Raw genomic sequence first — 21,917 nt, forward strand, 5'->3', positions numbered from 1 at the left:
AATATCATATATTATTTTTCATACATGTGACATTGACATAAGAGATGAAATGTCACATGATCATGTTATAACGTCACATTATTATTTATCATGACACGTTAATATATTATGTTAACAACGCGTGACATAAAATGATATGTGACATTTTAAATAGTAATAACTAATCAATCATTAATTATAAAATTTTATTTAATTTAAAATAAAAATATATAAATTTAGACAATTAAATATTGTATGGAAGTATAGTTAGAAGAATTATATGCATTATTAGTGAGTAATATTTGATAATATGCCAATTTTAATTATCTTAACTTTTTGAGCTTCTAGTTAGTGCTAGTCCCGTAGGGAAAAAACTTATGTCACATAGACTGGGATCTGGCTGCCATCTTACATGGGCCTGATTAATTACCGCTGAGCCCATCTTTCCCAAAAGAATGCCCGGAAAGAGAACTCTTCTGGAAAGTCCAGCAAAGGAAAATGGAAAGAGAGGGTCAAAGGGGCAAAGGCAAATATTAGAAAAAGAGAAAAAAGAATGGCAGATTTGTTGGTTGGTGTTTCACAGTCGTCTCTTCTTCGACTTCAACCAAAGCTTGGATCATTTCGAAGGCTACAGCTCTTTAACAATTACGGTTACCCGAGATTTGGCAACAGTCAGCTCGATCTGAAAGGGGTGACTGTAGCTGGGGTAGTATCTTCTGATTCGAAAGCACCCACGATTCTTACTAACTCAGTTGATTTTGCCAAGGGAGGGATCGAAATCGAAGTAGACACAGGAAACGGCGGAGGAGACAACTTTGACAACAGAAGCGGAGGAGGAGGAGGTGGTGGCGGTGGGGATAACAGCGGCGGAGGTGATAGTGGCAATAAAGGAGAAGGGGAGTTTTCAGACGACGGGAGTAAGAAAACAATGGCTTTGTCTATGTCCCAGAAGTTAACTCTTGGATATGCTGCTCTTGTCGGAGGTAAAATTCTTGTCTTTTTTTTTCTTTAAGTATTTTTCAGTGTACTTCTCGCATGAGTCTTGGTGCTGCTATAGATTCGAGTTGGTAGAAATTTGATTGGATTTTGGGTAATTAGTTAGAACTTTAGAATTGATTATAAAATAATAAAATTAGACTCTTTGCTTCAAGCAAAGGATATAGATCTTGTCTAATGGACTTTAGAATTGCTAATTATTTAATTCATTTTTTTTTTAATAAATAGTTGGTGGTGTTATGGGCTACATCAAGAGTGGCAGCCAGAAGTCACTTATGGCTGGAGGATTGTCAGCCTCACTGCTCTATTATGTTTATACTCAGCTTCCCGCAAAACCAGTTTTTGCCTCATCCCTTGGGCTTGGTAAGTCACTCTTTGTGGTTGTTGCACCTCGGGTTTTGTATGTTTTCGTTGCTAAAGATGATTGATTTAATTCCAAGTAATGAGGTCACAACACATAGGGCCTGGCAATCAGTGTTGAACTTGTCATATCTTTTTTGTTTAATGAATGCTGAATTCCAAAGGATTAGCAGATTTGCCCTTTCATTGTCACCTTGATTCAAAATTTCCTGAGATCAAAGATAAGATTGAGTTTTGCTTTCATGAAAAGGATTGTGTGTGTGTGTGTGTGAGAGAGAGAGAGAGAGAGGAAGGGAAGGGAAGGGTTTTCAGTGTTGTTGTCGAAGAAGGAAAGAGAGATACCTCTAAAAGGTCTTACATAGTGGTTCATGTCATTGTTACTTCCTAGTTATAATTATATGTAGTCGTAGTTAACAGAACGTAACAACTTGAGATAGAATGTACTCCTGTTTGATTGGCATAAAACTAAAGAGAATTCGAAAAGGTGCTGCTATTTGCTAACTTCTCAACTTAAATTATGAGGAATAAGGAGGTCAAGTTTTAAGTTTTCTTTTGACTGTTACTAATTACCGTATGAGACTATTAAAGAGGATTTAGCTTGTCTCCTCTCATTCCATTTTTCCTTTAGCTTGATCAAGTTTAACCCAAATTGCTTTTATGACATTTGATTTTAAGGTACATCTGCGGCGCTTTTGGGAGTGATGGGTTTCCGTTTCAAGAGGTCAGGAAAAGTCTTTCCAGCCGGTGTTGTGTCACTTGTGTCACTTGTGATGACAGGGGGCTACCTTCATGGCATCATGCGTAGTCTGCACTAGTCCAAGGCGGTAGTGATAGCAACAAAGTTGAATTACGAGCCTGTATGCTTATTGGACATGGTGCTTTGATAGATAGAGTGCTTTGTTATGTCATACCTTTGAAGTTGTGACCTTTGTTAGACCACCATGCAATGTGATTGGACACCAGGTTGTTTTGATGTGTGAATGCGTTTTACCTCTTAATTATCCCTGTTTCTGTGCGATGTTTGTCCCACACTCCCACGCCCACACCCACCCAAATTTTATGCATAATAATTTGGAAAAGGCATTTCTAATCCTGTAAAAAAAACTAGTACCTTGACAGTCCAGTGTGAATGTTGCAAAATTCCTTCATTAGTTGGAACCTTCGATTCTTCGATCCGAAGATGCACTTTGATTGGTCATAAAAACAATGTACCGTCCAATTTCAGGGCAAGGGAAGCATCAAGTGCTTGTTTGAATGTGGTGCAATAGGTTTTAGCTTGTAACCAAACGTCAATCTGACGTAGTGGCTGCATCATTTCCATCGTAAAGGAGAGTTACATTCAAGTCGAGCATACCAAAAGCCATCAGGGATTGATTATATATCAACAGAATTCATCCTTTCCCAACCAAAACCTTCCTGTAGGTGCGAATTAGATTATGATGCATTTGTATCTATTACCGACAATCAAACAATATGATTTCGATTAAAGCAGCATGTTATACCCTGAAGCCGAACAACGTCCAACAGTTGGAGGAGTTACTTCGATGTCTGGTGAATATTACTACCAAGTATGTTCCATGACTCCATTTCATCCACTGGATCAAGGTGCAATGCAGGTTAAGGGTTGAAGATAACTTATATAACTATTATCCATTTTTTTCTTGTTCAATTAACTTTTACCCATGATAGCGCATAAGCACTAATACGACAGATGCCTATAATCACTGGCCTAGTTTGTACATCATATGTTCTAAAGAAATCTCTAGATGCGCTGCAGAAATGCAATGTCAAAAGTTTCATCAACGATCACACATAATTTATGAGTCTTCACATTCACATAGAACAGGGAGCCAACAACAAAGGTAACTGATACATATATAGCAAATCCTAGATAGTTCAGTTTGTCAGTTTGTCAGGCAGATTAGAAACATCAATACTTTAACCGAGTGCCAGGTTTAAAAGACATCACAACTGCCTCTGGAGGCAACAGGAAAACAAGTGAACAGATCCTACATTAGGCAGCACTCCCATGGTCAATCATAGCAAGACCTACCATGAGACCTGTTTTGAATTGTACACTTGCCATCCCAATCAATTCCAAAGGCAGATCAAATGTCATCATCCCAGCGCACTTACCATTTTACAAGAATAACACTAAATGTAGTTTTTACCAAATATATAAGTGAATCCTCTACGCTTAGCTTAGGCAACATGGGTTGGAACTTTTGGTTGCAAATCTTCTTGTGGAACAGGTGATTTTTCAAAGCAGCCCGACTCCAGTGAAGTTGCAGCACTGAGGTTAGCTTTGGTGTCATCAGCCATTTTTGGTGTTGATGGATTAGGATATGGGTTCCTGTTCACCAGCCTGCAAAAGAAAATAGATATGTTGTTATGCCTAGATTATAATCCCCATGCTTGAAGCAAATTCCAAGGCAGCTTATGTGACACTATTATGCAATTTTTGAAACTAGTTGAGCGTTTTTATGCAAAGTAATAAGTAACAAGACTCATATATTATCAAAATAAGTGTTTTACTATTCGGTAAAGGGCATATCATGAATGCTTAGGGGAACAAACTTAAACAGTAAGATGGTAGAGTTTAATCTGCTTGAGGATGAAAGGGAGAAAGAAACAAGGGACAGTGGTTCAGTATAGAAGGGGTACCTGTCCCGCCGCTTCTCAAAAAATCGCTGAAGGGAGTGTCTTCTTGCAATTGGTAATTCTGATCCAATTGATATTCACACAAACATTATGCTACATTAGCTACTATGCACCACAAATGGAAAAGCATATAATATTTGCATTTGAAATTTATCCACATTCTAGCCAAGTCATTTGAGAGTTACCAGCTTGCAGTTTGCAAAGAGAAGTCCTCTGAAGAGGGTACACCGGTGCTTGTGGTGAAGCCAAAGCAGTTGCAGTACTTTGAAGTGAAGGAGACCTTGTAAGAACAGGTGAAGTAGTGGCACAATCAGTTGCTGCATTCTTCATGTCAGCAGAGTTGGCAGCAGCAGCAGTACTAGCGATAAGCATAATCTCTTGCACCTGACCACAAGAATCATGGATGAAGTTTGGCATAAAATGTCATTCAGCTGAAACTTAGTAACATCCTAAATATTATGTAAAGGCTAACCTTTTCCACAGGAATAGCATCAAATACACAAACACTTCCGCCATAGAAGATGGTGAGTTGGGATGGAGCATGACTTGTGGTATTTAGTCCAGATCCCGGCATTGCTAGGGAACTTATACACCAAGAGAAGCAAAGTTTTTACAATGTTATAGAAGCTTTGCACAAATATGACTAATGGCTCTTCCCTTCCACTCATAAATGAGAATGATCTACTAGAAACAATTTACATTAGGTGTAATGTACAAAAGCAATGGGAAACCCGTCTACAATTTTTTGCTTTAAAGACTAGTATAATTAAACCAGACAACAATAATTATCATTTCACAGAAATCTAGTTCAAGGGGGAGGTACGGAGAGAGGAGGACAAAGCATGGAAATTGGTGGCGTGAAATTCGGAATATGAAAGTCTCAAAAAATGTCATTCACATATGGATGTAAATGTGCATCATTTCCATCCTGCTCTTCTATGTTGTGCCACTTTCATACATGATATTTTCCAGTAGTAATATCAATTGTTTTAACACCCTAACCTAAAATATAAGATCTAAACTCTAAACAACTAAGCATCTTTTTCTTAGCAAGGACCGCCGGAATGCTTTCCCCACCATAAAAAGATAATAGTTCTATTTTCCCTTCCATCTTTCTTGGAATTCAAAGCTTGGGGTAACATTATGTAACCCACGTTTCGTGTACCATATCCTAACAGAAAACACAATATCATAGTCAAATTGCCCTCCATAAATGAGATTAGGATAATTAATAGAGCATTAAACTTATCAAGGATTATGGTAAATTGACCAACTATGTAGTAATAACTTTCCTTTTTGAAACAGAAAATTCGAGAATAATTAAACAGCTGCCTAACAAGATCCAGATCCGGACTTTCTTTTTCCTTCTTTTGCATGCAAAGGATATAATTTACGCTTACCAGTTCCGGACATTTTTCTTTCCAAGAAAATCGGGGGCTTCAACGGATCCCAGCTTTCCAACATCGTTGTCACCGATAATATCGCCATTAGTTTCTTTAACGGCGACGTTTGGCTTGACTTCGTCGCGTGATTCAGCTTCTCCTTCCATGGAAACCAGATTTTCCTTTCTTTTCCCCTTCTTGGACCTAACCTTTCCTCGCTAAATTTCTCTGTCTTGTGTTAGGCAGACCAACCTGTGATTACATTGAAAGTATGTGAAAGTGAAAGCTAAGTAAACCAATCCGACGGTCAGTGTTGGTTTCTTGGAATGGAGAAGATTGCTACGTGTCAGTCGTACAGGAACCCTTTCTGATGATAAATTAATATTTTATTCTTTTATCAATAGCTTAGTTCCGACTTTTCACAGGCTCAGGGGTTGGGACTTGATCTACTGCAAAATCTGGTCCGCACCAGTCTCCGAGGTACAAAAAGCTACAATTGTACTATAGTTATGGAACGACATGTCATGTCATGTCTACACAATTAGTTGTTGGATTTATGGCTACAATTTTCAACGTTTTTTTCCTTTTAGTTTTTACTAGCTGTTTCAAAACGGTATATTAAAATATTAATTTAAAAAATTATTTTATAATCTTGACAATTATAAACATCAATTAAAAATTAAATTCTTTTAAGGAAAGTATATTGAATTCATATTGGTTAAAAGATCTTTCAAATTCCTATACTCTTCAACTTCATTTAATTTAATTTTTATATTTAAAATTAAAATAATTTAGTCTCTTAATTTTAAAAATTATATCAATTTATTCCATTTCCTTAACGATATTCAATTTTATCGTTAAAAAATATGTCAACATTAACATATCACATTTTAATAATATGACGTTTGAGATAATAACGTGACATATCACGTGACACTGAATGATGACGTGACAATACCACGTGGCATTATACGATGACATGACAGTGCTAAAGTGGTAGTGGTATGCTGACATATCATTGTCATGTGATAGATCAAAAAAATTTAAAAAAAAATTACCATGTCATAAGAATTAAATTGAACAAAAGTATATAGTATAGTGATTAAATTGAATAAAATTAAAATGTTAAGAGAGTAAATTGAAAAAAATATTTGAAAAATATAAATATTTAAGTAAATTATTAATATTCTTATCAATAAGCCAAAGTTTTAAGTGTAAAAGATTTATGGTGTTAAAAAATATATATAAATATTTTCTTACTTGATTATTTGATTCTAAAATATGTAAATTAATTTATCTTTTTTACAAAAATTAAGTTTGAATTCTCCTTCTATAATTTTTTTTTAAAATTTCATACCTAAAATCAAATATAAATGAATAACATGAATTCTATTAAAATAAAATAATATAAAATGACAAAAAATATTGATTTAATTACAACTTTCACAAATTACAAATACGCATTCTTTTAAAATTATTCAACTCTTACCCAATTTATCTTTTATTTAAATTTATTCAAATTAGCAAAATATGTTTATTTAGTGGTAACTTGCACAATTTACAAATACACATTCTTTTGCAATTATTCAACTTTTGCCCAATTTATCTTTTTATTTAAATTTACTCAAATTTTCTTATAAAACGAATTTATTTAAATTCAAATATTACAATCAAATTTTGCTAAATTTAAATTTAAATTATTAATTTGGATCTACAAAAAAATTGCTAACAAAATAAAATGGTATAAATATTTACAGTTATATTTAACTTTATCAACCATAAATGCAGTTTTTAATCTAAAAAATTTCAACTTAAAAAATATAACTTAAAATATTAAACAAAATAAAAACATAAAAAATAAATAAAAAATTAGAATGGTGGAGCTCAGATTCTATAATTGTAGTAAGAGGTTTGTCATATCCAAATTAAGCAAGTCAAAACGAAAAATTATTTTTATAATCATCGCTAATTCCATACCGTTCTTCATTTTTTGAAAAGAAAAATACTAAATCAACATATTTTGCTAATTTGACTTTAGATGAAGTTAAATAAATTTCAAATTTTTATACTATTATAAATAAAAGAAAAAATAATTTATTTAGTCATTTTATATTATTTTATGTTAAAAATATATAAGTTATTCAACTAAATTTTAATTCATATATAAATTTCATTTCAATATTTTTTTTATAGAACGAGTATTTAGATTAATTTTTGTAAAAAATATAATTTAATTTACATATTCTGAAATCAAATAATCAAGTAATAAAATATTTATATATATTTCCTAACATCATTAATCTTTTACATTTAAATATTTGACTTATTAATAAGTATATCAATAATCTACTTATAGATTTGTATTTTTTAATTTTTTTTCAATTTAGTCTCTCAACTTCTTAATTTTGTTCAATTTAGTCCATATACTATATATTTTTGTTCAATTTAATCCCCATAACGTAGTAGAATTTTTTTTTTATTTTTTATGATTTGCGACATGGCACTGACATGCTGACATGTTAGTACCATGGCAGCACTGTCACGTCATCGTATAGTGCCATGTCATCATCTCAACACCACGTCATCAAAATGTGACATGTCAGCATCGACGTTGATGCTGACGTTATCCTTTAATTGCAAAATTGAATGTCGTTATGAATAATGACTAAATTTACACAATTCTCAAAATCAATTGATTAAATTGCTTAGATTTTGAGTACAAAGACTAAATTGAACAAAATTGAATATTATAGGGATTGAAGGGGTCTTTTGACAAATTCATATTCTTTAATTAGTCAAAATACTCGAGTTAATCGTTACTTATTTAAGGTATGACGTTTATAATAAACTAGCAATGTATATAAACTATTTATTTTTAATATATCAATTATAAATCTTAAAAATATTATGTTATATAAGATTAAATTGTGCAATTAGTTCATATTATCTGATAAAGTAATGAATTTAATTACTGTATAATAATTTGTAAAAATTAAATTTATATATTTTTCTAAAATTAACAATGTTAGTCTAATTATTAATAGTATTAATACTTTTTTGTTATTTATATTAATATGACATTTTTTTATTAATGTGACATTTAATATGATGATTTATTAATTATGATGTGTTTTTTTTTTTTTACTTATTTAAGAACATTATTTTTACTGTTTTAAATTATGGAGTATAAAAATTCAAATTTTCTTTATCTTATAGCACTGTTTTTCTAAATTTTATAAACCTATTTATATTTTTGATTTGTTTATTTTCCAATTTCATTTAAAACCATTAACTTACATTGAATAATTCCATATTCAAAGTTATAAAAACTATATCAATACTTGATCATATCATATTAATACTATTATTACATCCATGTCACATTATCGTCAAATTTAATATCATATTAATAAAAAAAAATCGCGTTAACACATCCAATATCATATTAATATAAATAACAAAAAACATTTAACATATTAAATTAACATTATCAATTCTAAGAAATATAAAGACTCAACTTTTATAAATTATTATAGATAAATTAAATCCATAATTCTAATAAAATACAATAATTAACTACATAATTTAACCTTTATATGATAACTTTGAAATTGCGTCTTAGACATATTAATTGTAAAACTTGTTTTACAAATATCACATTAAGCAATGTAACACCTTGTTAACATTTCTCAACAAATTTTTATGACAAGTTTGGTTTGTGAAATGGAATAGAATGATTATTCTGCGAGTATATATTAAGGTAAAAATATAATAGAATGATTATTATGTGATTTTGTTAACAAAATGGAATAGTGTAAGGATTGTTATTATAATTTATTTTAATGTTTGATTGGTAAGAATAGCTTTGAAATAACGAAAGAATAAATATTAAAATGATAAAATTACATTTTATTATAATATTTAATTTATTTTTATCAAAAGATGAAAATATAATAAAATATTTATACTAAAAAATTAAATTACCTTTCACTATAATTTAATCACATATTTATACTCAAAAACAAAATTATTTTTTATTATATTTTAATAATATTTTCATAAGAATACAAAACCATAAGATATTCAGATATTGTGACCAAAAAACCTCAAAATGACATGTTTTGAATATCCACCTTTTAATTCCTTCAAAATAATAAAGGTTCAAAACAACATCTTATTATTTCCTTCAAAATAATAAGGCAAATAATAAGACACTGTGACTAGAAGCTTCAAGTACCTGAACCAAGAAACTCAATTACAAAACATAAAGAATGTTGCTACCAAAACCCTAGAAAAACAAATCAGAAAAATAATTTGTAAAATACCAAATAAATAATCTCAGTACAAAAAAGAAATCGAGGTGACAATTGAAAAAGAATTTCAAGAAAAAAAAAAGGGAAAACAATTATATAGGGATAAAGTTGTAATTATTTTTAGTAAACATGGATATTTTCATCCAATGATATTTTTGTTCTATTTTGTTAGTCATGGAATGGATAATAACAAAAGAGAAGGGGACTGGTTAAACCTTTTTTGAGACACTAAAATGCAACCAAACAAAAACATAAAAAAATGAAAGGAATAAGGGGAAATGGCTTAGCCATTCATCTATCACACGTGCCATCAGTACTAAGATAAAAATTAATTTATGGAATTTCAATGGATTGATTTTTTTTTGGTTTTTTCTCATTTTCTTCTTAACAAAAATATTTTGTAATTATTACAGATTTCAGATGTGAAAAATAGATGATCCTCTCTTTTTTATATATATAAAAAAATCGCTTAGTTATTTCCCTTTTTTCTTGGCAAGTTATTATTTCCATTTTCCTTCTTTTATTGCCATCAACAAAATTTAATCTAACAAATGTTGAGAAAAAAAAATCATGGAACAACTATTAAAGGCTTGTTTGTTGTAAAAATTATTGAATATTAGTTATATTTTTTGAAGAGTATTTATTAACGAGTGTTAAGAACCTTTTTCCATAAATCAAATTTTCACAATTTAATATAATAATTGACAAAGTAATTTAATAATTTTTGATGCATTGAATAAGTATATTACTTTACAAGCTTGCATGAACAATATCATGCATAACTTACCAAAAAGAAAAGAAGAAGAAGAAGAAGATAATATTATGCAAAATTAATTGAGATTATTTCATTTTACATGATTAGAGTGGCATAAAATAAAGATAATTAGCATGTTAATTTTGTTTTATTTTTTTGGTAATATCTTAAAAAATTAACTGAGCCAAATAATTATTGCGGAGCAATATTTCTATTTTCATCCGGTTTTCAATCTTCAATCAGGTTGACATGGCGGGTAAGTGGATAACATCCGGGTAGAGAAAGAATCCGATCGCAGAATCACACCGGATAAAATAAAATAAAAAAGACAAAGAAAAAAGGCACTTCAAAAACACTCAGCATCTTTTATCTGTTTTTTTGCCGGCCAAGGGGAAAACGAAAAAAAGAAGAGAGAGATCGGAATATGCCATTGGAGCCCCCGGTCTTCCAGGAAGCAGCACGCTGCGACGTCTGCAAATGCAGCTTCAACACTTTCAGGCGCCGCGTATTTTCTTAATCTCAATTTATTATTTTTTATTATCCTTTTTTTTTTTACGAATAAATTACTTATCATTTTCCTTTAATCGGATGAAATATATCGATGGATTTTTGGTTTTCCTTTTTGAAGGAGATTTTAGCGATTAGGTTTATTGTTGTGACAAATCGGTAATCATATAGATTATCATGGAGTGCGCTCTCTTTGCTTTGATCTTAGCCGTTTGACTGATCTATTCGCGCTAAAGATAACTGTTTCAATGCGTTGAATTTGCTGATTCAGAGTTCTTTTGAATATAATTGAGTTTTTTAGTATGATTTAATTTTGATGCGTTAAATTGGTAATTGGAAGTATGATTATCCAATTTGCCTGCTGTTAGTGGCTAGGCTTACTGCAATCTCAATCGAAGATTGAATCGGGTGCATGTGTGATGTTGTGAGTATAATTTCAGGTGCGCAACTGCGCGGTAATGTTTGTCTGAAAACTTCAGGCTGTTAACATAATTCAATAGTCCAGGCCTATTATATGTATACTATTAGTGGGATAATTCTTATGCGAGACTACAATGCATCAGTAAGGATGATTCAAAGGTGGTGCCATCTTAAGTTCACTGAACTCTATAAATCTTTTACTGTACCCACTGTGATCAAAGTGATGTTAGTATGCTATTGTTCATGGAATATGTCTTGCAAAGCTCATGTTGATGTTTCTTTGTTAAAAGGAAATGTAAATGTAAATATACATACTGTTGTGTGCAATTTGTCTTCAAAGTAGGTGTGAATCTAGTCTATGTTAGACAGATTGCCATTGGGAAAATACATGAAATCAAATGGTTTCTCTTCTCCTTTTCGCAGCACCATTGCCGATGTTGTGGGAGGACTTTATGCCACGAACATTCATCAAATCAAATGGTTCGAGCTCACATCCCCTCTATTTATATATTTGGGTTTTCTGTTCATTTCTCAAGTTGTAAAAGTTTGGATAAATCAGCTTTAAGCAATCTTTTCTGTTCTCTTTCCTGTGCAAATTCAGGCTTTACCACAATTTGGCATATACTCGGCTGTTAGAGTTTGTGCAGATTGTTTCAATGACTCTTCAGGGTAAACCTCTCTTAATTGATACATATACTATCAATCAGTTGTCTTACATGCATAATTTGATCAAGAAGCTAAATAACCCTTGTATTGGAATAGAATATCAAATTTGATTATATTGATATCTGTTCTACGTATAATGTCAAAATTCTTTGAAAGAGAGAGGGATGGGAAGGAAGGGAGAGTGTTGCTTGGACTTCCATATGTCTTAAGATTTTTGGTGGTAGTGGATGCCTTCTACTCTTGCCTCACTTTGCTTTTCTTCTTATTTGCTTGAGTATTGTTTTAAGAGGCCATTTCTTTATGATTTTTCATTTTTCTTTTTGTTTCTTGACATGGTTTTCTCGTGGATTTATATGGGTGCAGATCTGGGAAAGCTGATCCTCAGCCTTCTTTAGATGGAGTTGATTCTGTTACAGACGAAGTCTCTAGATTAAACATTAGTGCAGATATGGGTTCAAAAACTGAAGCAACTGCAGGGCATCAGCCTGTTGCAAGCATTCCAGATTGTAAGTGTGGAATGCCTTTGTGTATTTGTGAATCTCCAGCACCAACCACAGATGCGCTTCCACTTCAGGTATGAACTCTTCAGTAGTTTAAGCTGCATCTCATATTCTCTTCCAAGCTTCTTACGAACTCATATTTGTTCCTGGGGCAGATGAAAAACCCTTCAACCTCTGTGGCTTCATCAAATCCAAAATCAAAGAAAACTGCCACTGTTCCAAAGAGTAAAGGCTCCACTTCAAACAGCAAATCTAGGTATGCTATCTTTGAATTTTTGTATTCAATCTTTGTTCTTCACTTCTTCCAAACATAATGGTTGATTTCAAATGGTTTGATAAATTAATTCTTGTGCAATTGAAGCATGGAAACCCCAACTACTTTTGGCCCATTCTACTGTACTCTGGCTTGAATTAATTGAAACCTGAAGCTGGATGCTAGTAAAATCATGGCCTTCTGGTTTGAGGCATAAAACACTGAAATCAATTTACCTTCTCTCTTCATCTTGCTTTCCTGTTGGCAGTGGCCTCCTGATAGAACTATCTAGAATTAATTTTAATGTAGTGGAGGATAATTGTGTGAGGGAGCCATACTTTTCCACTTTTCTGGCCATTTCATTCTATTTCATGGCCTTCTTATTCTCCTCCTTTTCAATGTCCCATGGTCTCCTTCCTTCTCATTATCCTCTTTAGATATCATATGTCATTAAGTTCATGATTTCATTTTTTTTTAAGTCTCTAGCCTCTTCTGGTGACAAATTTTGCTGTCTATTTTATTGGACTTTTCTAAATGGGTAAAATTATACAGTTTGGTTTTCAATCCTGGTCTGGTGGCAAATGGTACTGCTGCAGATAAACCTCAGATGGATTATGATGTCAATGGAGAGGTAGAGCTCTTTATGAAGTATTTAAATAGTCATGAGAGGTTCAAGTTTATGGGGATTTTGCTTCTTTTGAATTATGTACTTATGCATTTACTTTACTCAGGGTTTAAGAGAAGCTATAAAGAATGGTGATACTGCTGCAGTCAAGAGGCTTCTAAGTGAGGTATTTTACAATTTTACTCCAAATTTCAACTGGGAATGAATTTGAAGTATGATTACATGTGCAGGGTGTGGATGCAAATTACCGTGACAAGCAAGGATTATCTTTGCTGCATCTGGTACTGCTATCTCTATCTCCCTCTCTTTAGTATATTTGTAGTCCTTTACATTTGCTTGAAGGCTGGCTGATTGATTACATAATTTTAATTTCCATTTCATTCCAAATTTATATGACACTAATGACGTGATAAACTTGGTGTAGGCGGCACTCTTCAATCGAACTGATATAGTATTCGCCCTCATGGAATGTGGAGCAAGCATGGACTACAAGAATGCACAGGGTAATTTATTATTTATGAGTTTTCAGCATTCCTGATTTTAGAATATGTCTATCTACAAATCGAAGAGCTCGGGTAGAGTTTTAAGGTTACTGAAGGTTGAAAATGTCGTTAGAAACTCCTTTTGAGTTGTCTATTTGGAACAAAATGGCTTCCGACATAATTAAGGCTTTGAGGGGACAAGGTAAAAACGGAAAAGGAAAAGACAGAGAAGAACTCTCACCTTCAATTTGGAATAATGAAAGTATGATACTCATCATAGCTTTCTTGAATGATGTTAGCTGTTACCTAGAAGTCCATAATTGAGAACTCTCCTTCCATTAGCATGTCTAGCTCTGATGTGTATGCATCTGTTTGTCTCATAATTATGCTTTAACTCTTTCTAACCACATCAATTCCAGGAGAAACACCATTGGATTGTGCACCGGCTACTTTGCAATACAAGATGCAAATGAAGATGAAAGAGAGTGAGCAAGCATGAAATGAACTAGACAAGAGAATTGGAAGGAAAATGCATAATTTCCTCTGTTAACCGACATGTGCTATCTCTAGCTGTCAGATTTCAGCAAGAAATTATTGATATTATGCTTCATGCTGTCAATTTCAGCCAGAAATTATAAATATAATGCTGCAAGTGTTTGTATCATATCTGGTAGACAAACCGTCAAACAGGCTGCACGACATAGAAGCTCAATCAAAATGCTGTTTTTTTCTTTGTTTTTGATCATCATAAGAATGGTGTTGTGAGGCAATAAAAGTTTCTATTATCTGAATCTATAATTTATATATTATTGACAAAAATGGTCTTTTTTTTTGTTATATTTCTAAATTGTTATTTTAAATATTTTATTATTAATATTGATTAGGCTTATTTAATTTGTAAATAATAAAAAATTTAATTGCATCAAATGATGTTCATTAAAAGCAGTTTTTACTAAAGATATTAATAAGATTTTATTCAATTTATAAATAATAATTTTAATTGCATTGAATGATTTTTATTAAAAAATGTTTTTTAATTTTAATGGGATTGAATAATTCATAAATTAATATTACAAAATTTTAATAATATATAATTAAAATATTAATTGTTTTTATATCTAATCGTCTTTCAATCATAATTATCATGACTTTATAAATAATTAACTTTACATTTTAAATATAATTATTAAAACATATAAAAAATAAAAATTTTATGCACGCAATACTAATTCATTAAAACAATACAAACGGATTATTTGTGTTACTGTTCTGGTAACATGTAACGTGCGAGAGGATGAGATGGGTCACTTTGGTCGGTTGATGAACTTGGCTGTTTTCCTTTTGTTCTTTTCCTGGTTTTTAAATCTTTGGGTTTATGACATTTTATTCTGTCCTTTTGTTTAAACCCATTAATATTTATACTTTTGAGAGATATTTTGAAAATGCAACTCTTAAAATAGCATCAATTGCTCATCAAACTAAAACTTATTTTTATATAAAATCTTTCTCTTACTCTTCTTTACATGACTGTTCGAACTCATTTCATGTCTGCAATATCCTTCAAACAAATATAGATGAAGACTGTTCAATATTTTTTTTCCCTGAATTGAAGTAACCTCTTTAAACTTTGTAGTTGTTGATTATTCTGTCAGGTTTCACTGCTTACCTGCCATACACAGAATTCTTCCCCATTGTTATTGGAATCATCAATACTTACCCCTCATTTACATCTGTTGCAAAGAAATGGTAGCAAGCTGATTGCTTATATGCTTGTAAGTAAACAGAGTTTCAGTAGGGTCGGGGAACAAACTTGAGCTGATTACATTCTCATGGCCGGCCTGTTTATATGGATAAGATGGACCAATCTTTGCTTAGCCTTTATGATAAGCCTACGATACATAAGGAGTTTGCAGAAAGATATTACAGCAGCCACCTTGACCTAGTCACCAACTTTAATGAGAGGCACATAAATAGTTGTAAAATGTAATAGCAGTTTTTTTATATTGAATCTACTTTGACAAACAACATGGTCAAAGTTATATTTGATAATTTTAAACACGATACGTTAACACGACATGAGAATATATGAGTTAAATAAATTTTAAATTTAGCGTTAACGTGTTTCGTCTCTAATCGTGTCAGACACGATAAACATGTTTAAAACACGTTTAAACATGTTTACTTAATCATGTTATCGTGTTTAAACGTGTATACGTGACATATTTATTAACCTATTAAAAATTAATAGTTAAAAACTATTTTAATCTTATATAAATAATTTTAAATAATTATTTTAATAAGTTTTTTAATTTTATAAAGGGTATAATGTAATTATACATGCTCAATCATAATTTTTAACTTTTAGTAATTATTTGATATTATTATTTTTGTTTTATTATAATTATTTTTATAATTATAGATTTTAAATTTAAATAACAAAATTATATTTAATTATAAATATTTTTATTTAATTGTGTTAAACGTGTTATTAATTGTGTTGTGTCGTATATTAATACGTTTAATAAACGTGTTAATCGTGTTATGTCATGTTACACATGTATTAAACGTGTACGTGTACGTGTTTCAAATTTAAGACATGAATGTTAAACGTGTCATGTTCGTATTTAATCTTAACGTGTTTCATGTCTGACATGTTTACGACACGTTAACACGAATTGCGAGATTTAGTCAAAGTGTTTGCTCCATACTAGTGGTTAGGGATAAGTTCATAAATTTTCCTTAGTAGTGTGATATTTTAAAATTTATTTTCTTGATCTAAGATATGCTGAAAGAATATTTAGATCAAATTCAACACGATGTTATTTAGAGAAATATTGTTGAGTATTATCATTAATAGAATTTTGTTATTATTGTCTGAGATTTAAATATTGTGAGATAATTTAATTTTTTAAATATTTAATATATCTTTTCATAACTTATTTATCTAAAATTATAAAAATGGTTAAAAATTACTATTTATTAGTATAAATTAAAATATTAAAATTAAATAAAATATGATTTTACACAATAAATTATCAGGTCTAGTAACTAATAATATGACAAATTTCTATTAATTGATAAAAACTAAATATAAGCATCCACAAACTACATAAAATTAAATACAAAAATTAAATAAACAAATAATATATCTATAAAATAAATTAAAAAAAAGACTCACAATTCAAAAACATTGTTTGACATGTAATACTATTTTCTATTAACTAGATTATAATTATGAATCTAAATTATCAAACTAATCAAAAAATATTTAGACATGAAGTATTTAAAAACTTAATTTGAGTTGACATTAAATTATTTACAATTAAAGCTTAGATGAGTTGTTTTGGGAGAATAAAAAGCATAGTCAATGACCAAGAAAATAAAAGATTTGAATTTATAGATAGGGAGTGTAGTTTAGATTTTAAATTTCTTAATAAAATCTTAAATTATAAAAGAAATTTTTTTATTTTTTTATAGTATTTAAATATTAATACATAAATTACTTCTTGATAAATCACTTTTACTTGAAATCTTTGATTCAAATTTTCATAAAATTGTAAAAAAAAATAAATTTATTAATATATTAACTACTCTTAATCTTAAATAAATTGAATAAAAATTAAAATATTTTATTTTAAGAAGTGAGTGGTGTCATGTGACACCACTCCTTCCAGCATGGGTCCGCCCATGCTGGTGGCAATGGATAGGGTTTTACCATCTCCTCTCCTTCACTCGTTCTTCGCATAATGATGAGTTCACCAGCGTTGAAAATGATCAAAACCTGACCCAGTCACGCATGCGGAGACCGGATGGCAGTTCCCGAAATCAATGCTAGCCTCATGCGTCTGCATGCATTATCGATATTTCTTTCAATTGCTTTTTAGGTAAACCAGGCGTCCTTTTTCCTGAAAGACAAAAACCATGGTTGTAAGTTTTCTCGGTTGTTGTTTCTTTATTTCTTTCATTGTTTATGCATATGTTTTGCCCACTGCCCATTTCTTTTTCCAAGTTAAAATCGTAAAAGTAACATAGGAATTAGGAAATGTTAGTGCCTCGGTGGGATCTGACTGGGATTGTGTGGAAACTAACGTGGGATGGGCCTGCTTCTAACGTGTCATGTAGAAAGCAAGCAATCTTCTCTGTGATTTTTTGCATACGGTATGGTCTTTCCTTTCCTTTCTACCCAACATTCTAAAATTAATCCGGCTCTTTGTTTGAATATTGGATGGATGATGATGTGTGATGATTAAAATGGGTCATTGGTCTTTCCTTTTCCTTCTCCTTTGCTTTTTGTGGCGTAGCATTCGAGTTAAATCGAATGCCTTCGAGTACACATCAAATTCAGATGAATTAGGCAGCAGTCAGCAGAGCACATGCGACAAGCGAGTTTCATCCTACAAGAGGGGACCAGTTGCACCTGTATGAGCCTAATTATAAAGTGCATGGTCGGATAATTTACATGACAAAAACCGGTTTGAGTCCAACCAATTAGGAGAAATTTTATTTTAAAAATAAAATAATAATTTAAATGATAAAAACCAGTTCAAATTCAGTTTTACTCTGAACCCGATTTAAGAAGAAGTTTGATCGATTAAATTACTATGTGATTTTTTAACATAAACTATCAAATTTTAATTTAAATAATTCCATTGATCAATCCAATTTAATTTTTAAAATTATAATCTTAACTTGTGGAAAGGGTTTTCTTTTTAAACCTCAATCACCGCTAAAATGAAGATTTTTTTTTTCTCTTTTTAATTGTTTCTTTCGTTTTGGTCAAAATCTTAGAATATGAAAACATGTTTTGAATTAGAAGAAAAAACTTACCGCATATCCATTTAATAAAGTTCATATTTAATCTTATAAATTAAAAAAATTAAATAACAATGGCTAAGGTTAATGCTGTAAGTACATATTTCTTTCCCCCTGCCATACAATTTTTTCTCCTTCTTTTTATTAAAAAAAAGAAAAAAAAAAAAGAGAAATTGATCATGTTCATCAGTTCGTGGCCAATAATTTTTTGAAGTATTAGGCAATCTTTTTGAGACTTTCCTTACGAAGCAAAACACCAGATTCATTTGGTACATCCACAATCTCATGATCGGATCCAGTTGCTTTACTTTAATCCTAACTTTAACCCACACGCTATCTCCTAGTTTCCTTTTTCCCTTCCAATTTCTCTAACAACACCTACTAATTTCTTTTTTATTTTTAATGAAAAGATATTTGAGATAATCGACCACCGTCCTTCTGAGCTGTGACTTACACGATTGCACGCCATAGGGACCTAAGCACCCCCTTCTTTCCTTTATTCCAAAGCTTGTTCACACACCGACAAAAATCCGATAAAGCAGTCCACTATCTCACCCCCCTTGGCCCCTGGCCGCTTGCAACCTCCCTCCTTTATATAAGTCCCAAGATGCTCCTCTAACCCTCCCCCTTTCTTCTCGCCTCTTCTTCATCTTCCTTCTCTCTTGCTAATTACTTTCTTTCCTTTTTCCTTCGCCTTTCCTTGTGTTTCAATGGGTTTCTTTGTAGAGGATCCAGGGCTAATTGTAACCCATCTTCTATACAAAACAGCTGTTGTTTTAGCAGTGTTGAGATGGGTCCTCTCTTGGGTTCTTAGGTTTAGAGACATAAGCTTCTTCACTACTTCATCTGACTCCCAACGCAACCCTTCTTCTTCTTCTCCCTTGGTTTCTTTACAAATGATTAGGGACAGTCTCGTGCTGACGACGTTCGAAGATGCTAAGGAACGGGTGCCTTGGGTTTCCGACACCTGTGCAGTCTGCTTGAGCCAGCTGAAGGAAGGTGACGAAGTCAGAGAACTGAGGAATTGCTGCCACGTGTTCCATAAAGATTGCATTGACAGATGGGTTGACTATGATCAAGATCACGACCAGGATTACGATCATGATTACAATGAGCATGAACATAATCACAAGACTTGCCCCCTTTGCAGGACCCCTTTACTTACTTCATCTCAAAGCTTGGGCTGGCCTAAGAATGAACCCAGCTGGGCCGTCGAGCGGCTGCTCTACCTATTTGGGGATGATCTGCTTCCTTGAGAGCCACATAATCTATTTTCTATAGATTTTTTTTTCTTCTTTTTTAGCATATTTTTTACTCAATTGATCATTGAGATAGAGCTTGGTACAATAATTATTGTATATTTAGATAGTTTGGGCATGGTTAAATGGGGTCAATTTTTTCTTTGGGTTAGGTCATAAAGTGGAAGGAAAAAAAAAACAGAAACAGTCAAGTCATCTAAAGCTTGACCCTTGGACCAGTTGTATATATAAATCACATATTTCTTAGAATTTTTTTTCGTATTTTTTTCTCCTTTGGATTTTAACTAACTATTAAATTTTTTCCTCCAATTATGGTAATTTCCACAAGATTATTGAATGTGAGCAATGGGGCTGGGCACTCTTGAATTAATAATTAAATAAAGAACAGTGTACATTTAGGATACTTAATATTTCTAGTTAGAGAGACCTTTCAATGAAAGAGTGAGTTGGCAACTTTGGTCAAGAAAGTTTTGATTGATAATTTTGAGTCTTGTGGTAGTTTTCTTTTCTTTTTTTTTTTTCTTGGCTTCCTCTGGACCGCACATGATACCTTACTTTATATAAAAGTATTTATTTTTCTTAATTTGATAGCTACTTTAGTATAAGACTTTAGTTAAAGTTGAATGATGAACGGGCTAAATTACCTACTAAAGAATTGTAATGCTTAGAATTTAGGTGACCAAAATAGTATTAACTTGGAATTTTGGGATAATTGGCTTAATGGTATGAGATAATATTCTATAATTGGGTTGCTAAATGCTTCCTTTTTATTCTTCTGGACCAATTTACACGGTTCTTTTTCAAACGAAAGACCTAGGAAAAAAATCTATGAAAATAGACAGGATCTTCATTTGCACGGTATAGGCAATTTCCCTACTCATAAATTATCCAACAAAAAAAAAAAAAAAGAGAGAGAGAGAGAAAGAGAAAAAAAATATGTGCTCAAGGTTTGGATGGGAGCCCATTTGGTTAGGGCTGAGTTCCAAGGCAATACTCCGCCCAAGCCAGTTGGGCTCAGATTTAGGGTTCAGACCAGTCTTTGCAAAGGATCGCGTCTGATTGACATAGTTAACCCGACCAAAAATAAAATCAATTTGAAATTAGTCAGACTTTTATTTAAAGTAATTGATTGATTTTAGGGCATACCCTAATTTTTCAAAATGTAAAGCATCTATTTCCTTCGAACTCATATATTTAACAAATTACAATGTTTTTTCCCCCTCCTGCTTGTTTCATATACAAATTTAATATTAGTAAAAGGTAAATTGAAGTGTCGAACTAATTTCACTAATAAAAACTGCATCATTTTTATTGTTGAGTTATAAATTAGAATTTGATTGAGGTGTTAATTTAAAAACTTTGTTTCGAACATGTGAACTAATTTAAAAAATAACATTTAAAAATTTGTTGACAACATCTATACTATTATTTAAATTTGTCATAATGAATTGAGAGTAATGTACGTTGACACATGTTCTAATTGGAATTGATAGAGTGTTTCAGGCTGAGTTTGAATTTTTTGAATTTATGTTTCTTAAGACTTAAATTTTTATTGTTCTTAAACTAATCTTGCATGTTTGAGCTTTCCTTCACTTTGAGCTGAAATTACGAGCATCTGTCTCTAATTAGATTAAAACTTAGAAGAACTTTTTTTTTTTTGTATATTCGTACATCCGTTTATCCCATACATATTTGCAATAAATGGAGACAAGCTTTCAAATAATTAATCACTTTTACATAGAAAAAGGATTATTTTCTTTACATAAGCATGTGAGTTTGTTTTAAATGAGTAATATAGTATTAAAACGAAATTGTTATGATTTATTATCTTAATCGGCAATTAGTAGAATTAAAATTAATCAACACATATTGAATTCCATCAAAATTTATTTTTTATCAAATTATTAAGCTATAAAATTAGTTGAAAAATATTAAAAAAAAAAAGAAA

General features: G+C 31.3%; 4 protein-coding genes and 1 non-coding gene across 5 annotated transcripts; 3 read left to right on the forward strand and 2 right to left on the reverse strand.

The window, feature by feature from the left end:
* Nucleotides 1–444: 444 nt before the first annotated feature.
* Nucleotides 445–2,308, forward strand: LOC18588186 (uncharacterized). The gene is made up of 3 exons (XM_007012423.3): nt 445–962; nt 1,204–1,338; nt 2,011–2,308. Exons 1-3 carry the CDS (start codon nt 533–535, stop codon nt 2,148–2,150), a joined length of 705 nt encoding a protein of 234 aa, XP_007012485.3. The 5' UTR covers nt 445–532; the 3' UTR covers nt 2,151–2,308.
* Nucleotides 2,309–3,129: 821 nt separating this feature from the next.
* On the reverse strand, nt 3,130–5,638 carry JAZ11 (jasmonate-zim-domain protein 11). Its single transcript, XM_007012425.3, has 5 exons — nt 5,397–5,638; nt 4,469–4,580; nt 4,182–4,380; nt 4,000–4,057; nt 3,130–3,700 (listed from the first exon to the last, which is right to left on the reverse strand). Exons 1-5 carry the CDS (start codon nt 5,543–5,545, stop codon nt 3,538–3,540), a joined length of 681 nt encoding a protein of 226 aa, XP_007012487.3. The 5' UTR covers nt 5,546–5,638; the 3' UTR covers nt 3,130–3,537.
* A 1,619-nt stretch (nt 5,639–7,257) lies between these two features.
* On the reverse strand, nt 7,258–7,353 carry LOC148760626 (small nucleolar RNA snoR8a). The gene has a single exon (XR_016028727.1). It is a non-coding gene; the product is annotated as a small nucleolar RNA snoR8a (small nucleolar RNA).
* Nucleotides 7,354–10,731: 3,378 nt separating this feature from the next.
* Nucleotides 10,732–14,689, forward strand: LOC18588188 (Ankyrin repeat family protein). Its single transcript, XM_007012426.3, has 10 exons — nt 10,732–10,950; nt 11,796–11,852; nt 11,974–12,041; nt 12,402–12,612; nt 12,694–12,794; nt 13,344–13,422; nt 13,523–13,582; nt 13,647–13,697; nt 13,841–13,919; nt 14,318–14,689. The coding sequence occupies exons 1-10, from the start codon at nt 10,870–10,872 to the stop codon at nt 14,395–14,397; spliced, it is 867 nt and encodes a 288-aa protein (XP_007012488.3). The 5' UTR covers nt 10,732–10,869; the 3' UTR covers nt 14,398–14,689.
* Nucleotides 14,690–18,984: 4,295 nt separating this feature from the next.
* LOC18588190 (brassinosteroid-responsive RING protein 1) lies at nt 18,985–20,218 on the forward strand. Its single transcript, XM_007012428.3, has one exon. It carries the CDS (start codon nt 19,421–19,423, stop codon nt 19,964–19,966), a length of 546 nt encoding a protein of 181 aa, XP_007012490.1. The 5' UTR covers nt 18,985–19,420; the 3' UTR covers nt 19,967–20,218.
* The last annotated feature ends 1,699 nt before the right edge of the window (nt 20,219–21,917 follow it).

The sequence above is a fragment of the Theobroma cacao genome, chromosome 9, assembly GCF_053813885.1.
Source record: "Theobroma cacao isolate CCN51 chromosome 9, ASM5381388v1, whole genome shotgun sequence".
Classification (NCBI taxonomy): Eukaryota; Viridiplantae; Streptophyta; class Magnoliopsida; order Malvales; family Malvaceae; genus Theobroma; species Theobroma cacao.

Excerpts from the sequence above, each read along its gene's own strand:
- LOC18588188 (XM_007012426.3), top strand. The coding sequence starts at position 10,870 with ATGCCATTGGAGCCCCCGGTCTTCCAGGAAGCAGCACGCTGCGACGTC. Across the intron at positions 11,853-11,973 it reads AACATTCATCAAATCAAATG|GCTTTACCACAATTTGGCAT; the intron begins GTTCGAGCTCAC and ends GTGCAAATTCAG. Across the intron at positions 13,920-14,317 it reads GGACTACAAGAATGCACAGG|GAGAAACACCATTGGATTGT; the intron begins GTAATTTATTAT and ends CATCAATTCCAG.
- JAZ11 (XM_007012425.3), bottom strand. The coding sequence starts at position 5,545 with ATGGAAGGAGAAGCTGAATCACGCGACGAAGTCAAGCCAAACGTCGCC. Across the intron at positions 4,058-4,181 it reads TCTTTGCAAACTGCAAGCTG|AATTACCAATTGCAAGAAGA; the intron begins GTAACTCTCAAA and ends CAATTGGATCAG. Across the intron at positions 3,701-3,999 it reads TTTGAGAAGCGGCGGGACAG|GCTGGTGAACAGGAACCCAT; the intron begins GTACCCCTTCTA and ends TTTCTTTTGCAG.
- LOC18588190 (XM_007012428.3), top strand. The coding sequence starts at position 19,421 with ATGGGTTTCTTTGTAGAGGATCCAGGGCTAATTGTAACCCATCTTCTA.
- LOC18588186 (XM_007012423.3), top strand. The coding sequence starts at position 533 with ATGGCAGATTTGTTGGTTGGTGTTTCACAGTCGTCTCTTCTTCGACTT. Across the intron at positions 963-1,203 it reads ATATGCTGCTCTTGTCGGAG|TTGGTGGTGTTATGGGCTAC; the intron begins GTAAAATTCTTG and ends TTTAATAAATAG. Across the intron at positions 1,339-2,010 it reads TGCCTCATCCCTTGGGCTTG|GTACATCTGCGGCGCTTTTG; the intron begins GTAAGTCACTCT and ends TTTGATTTTAAG.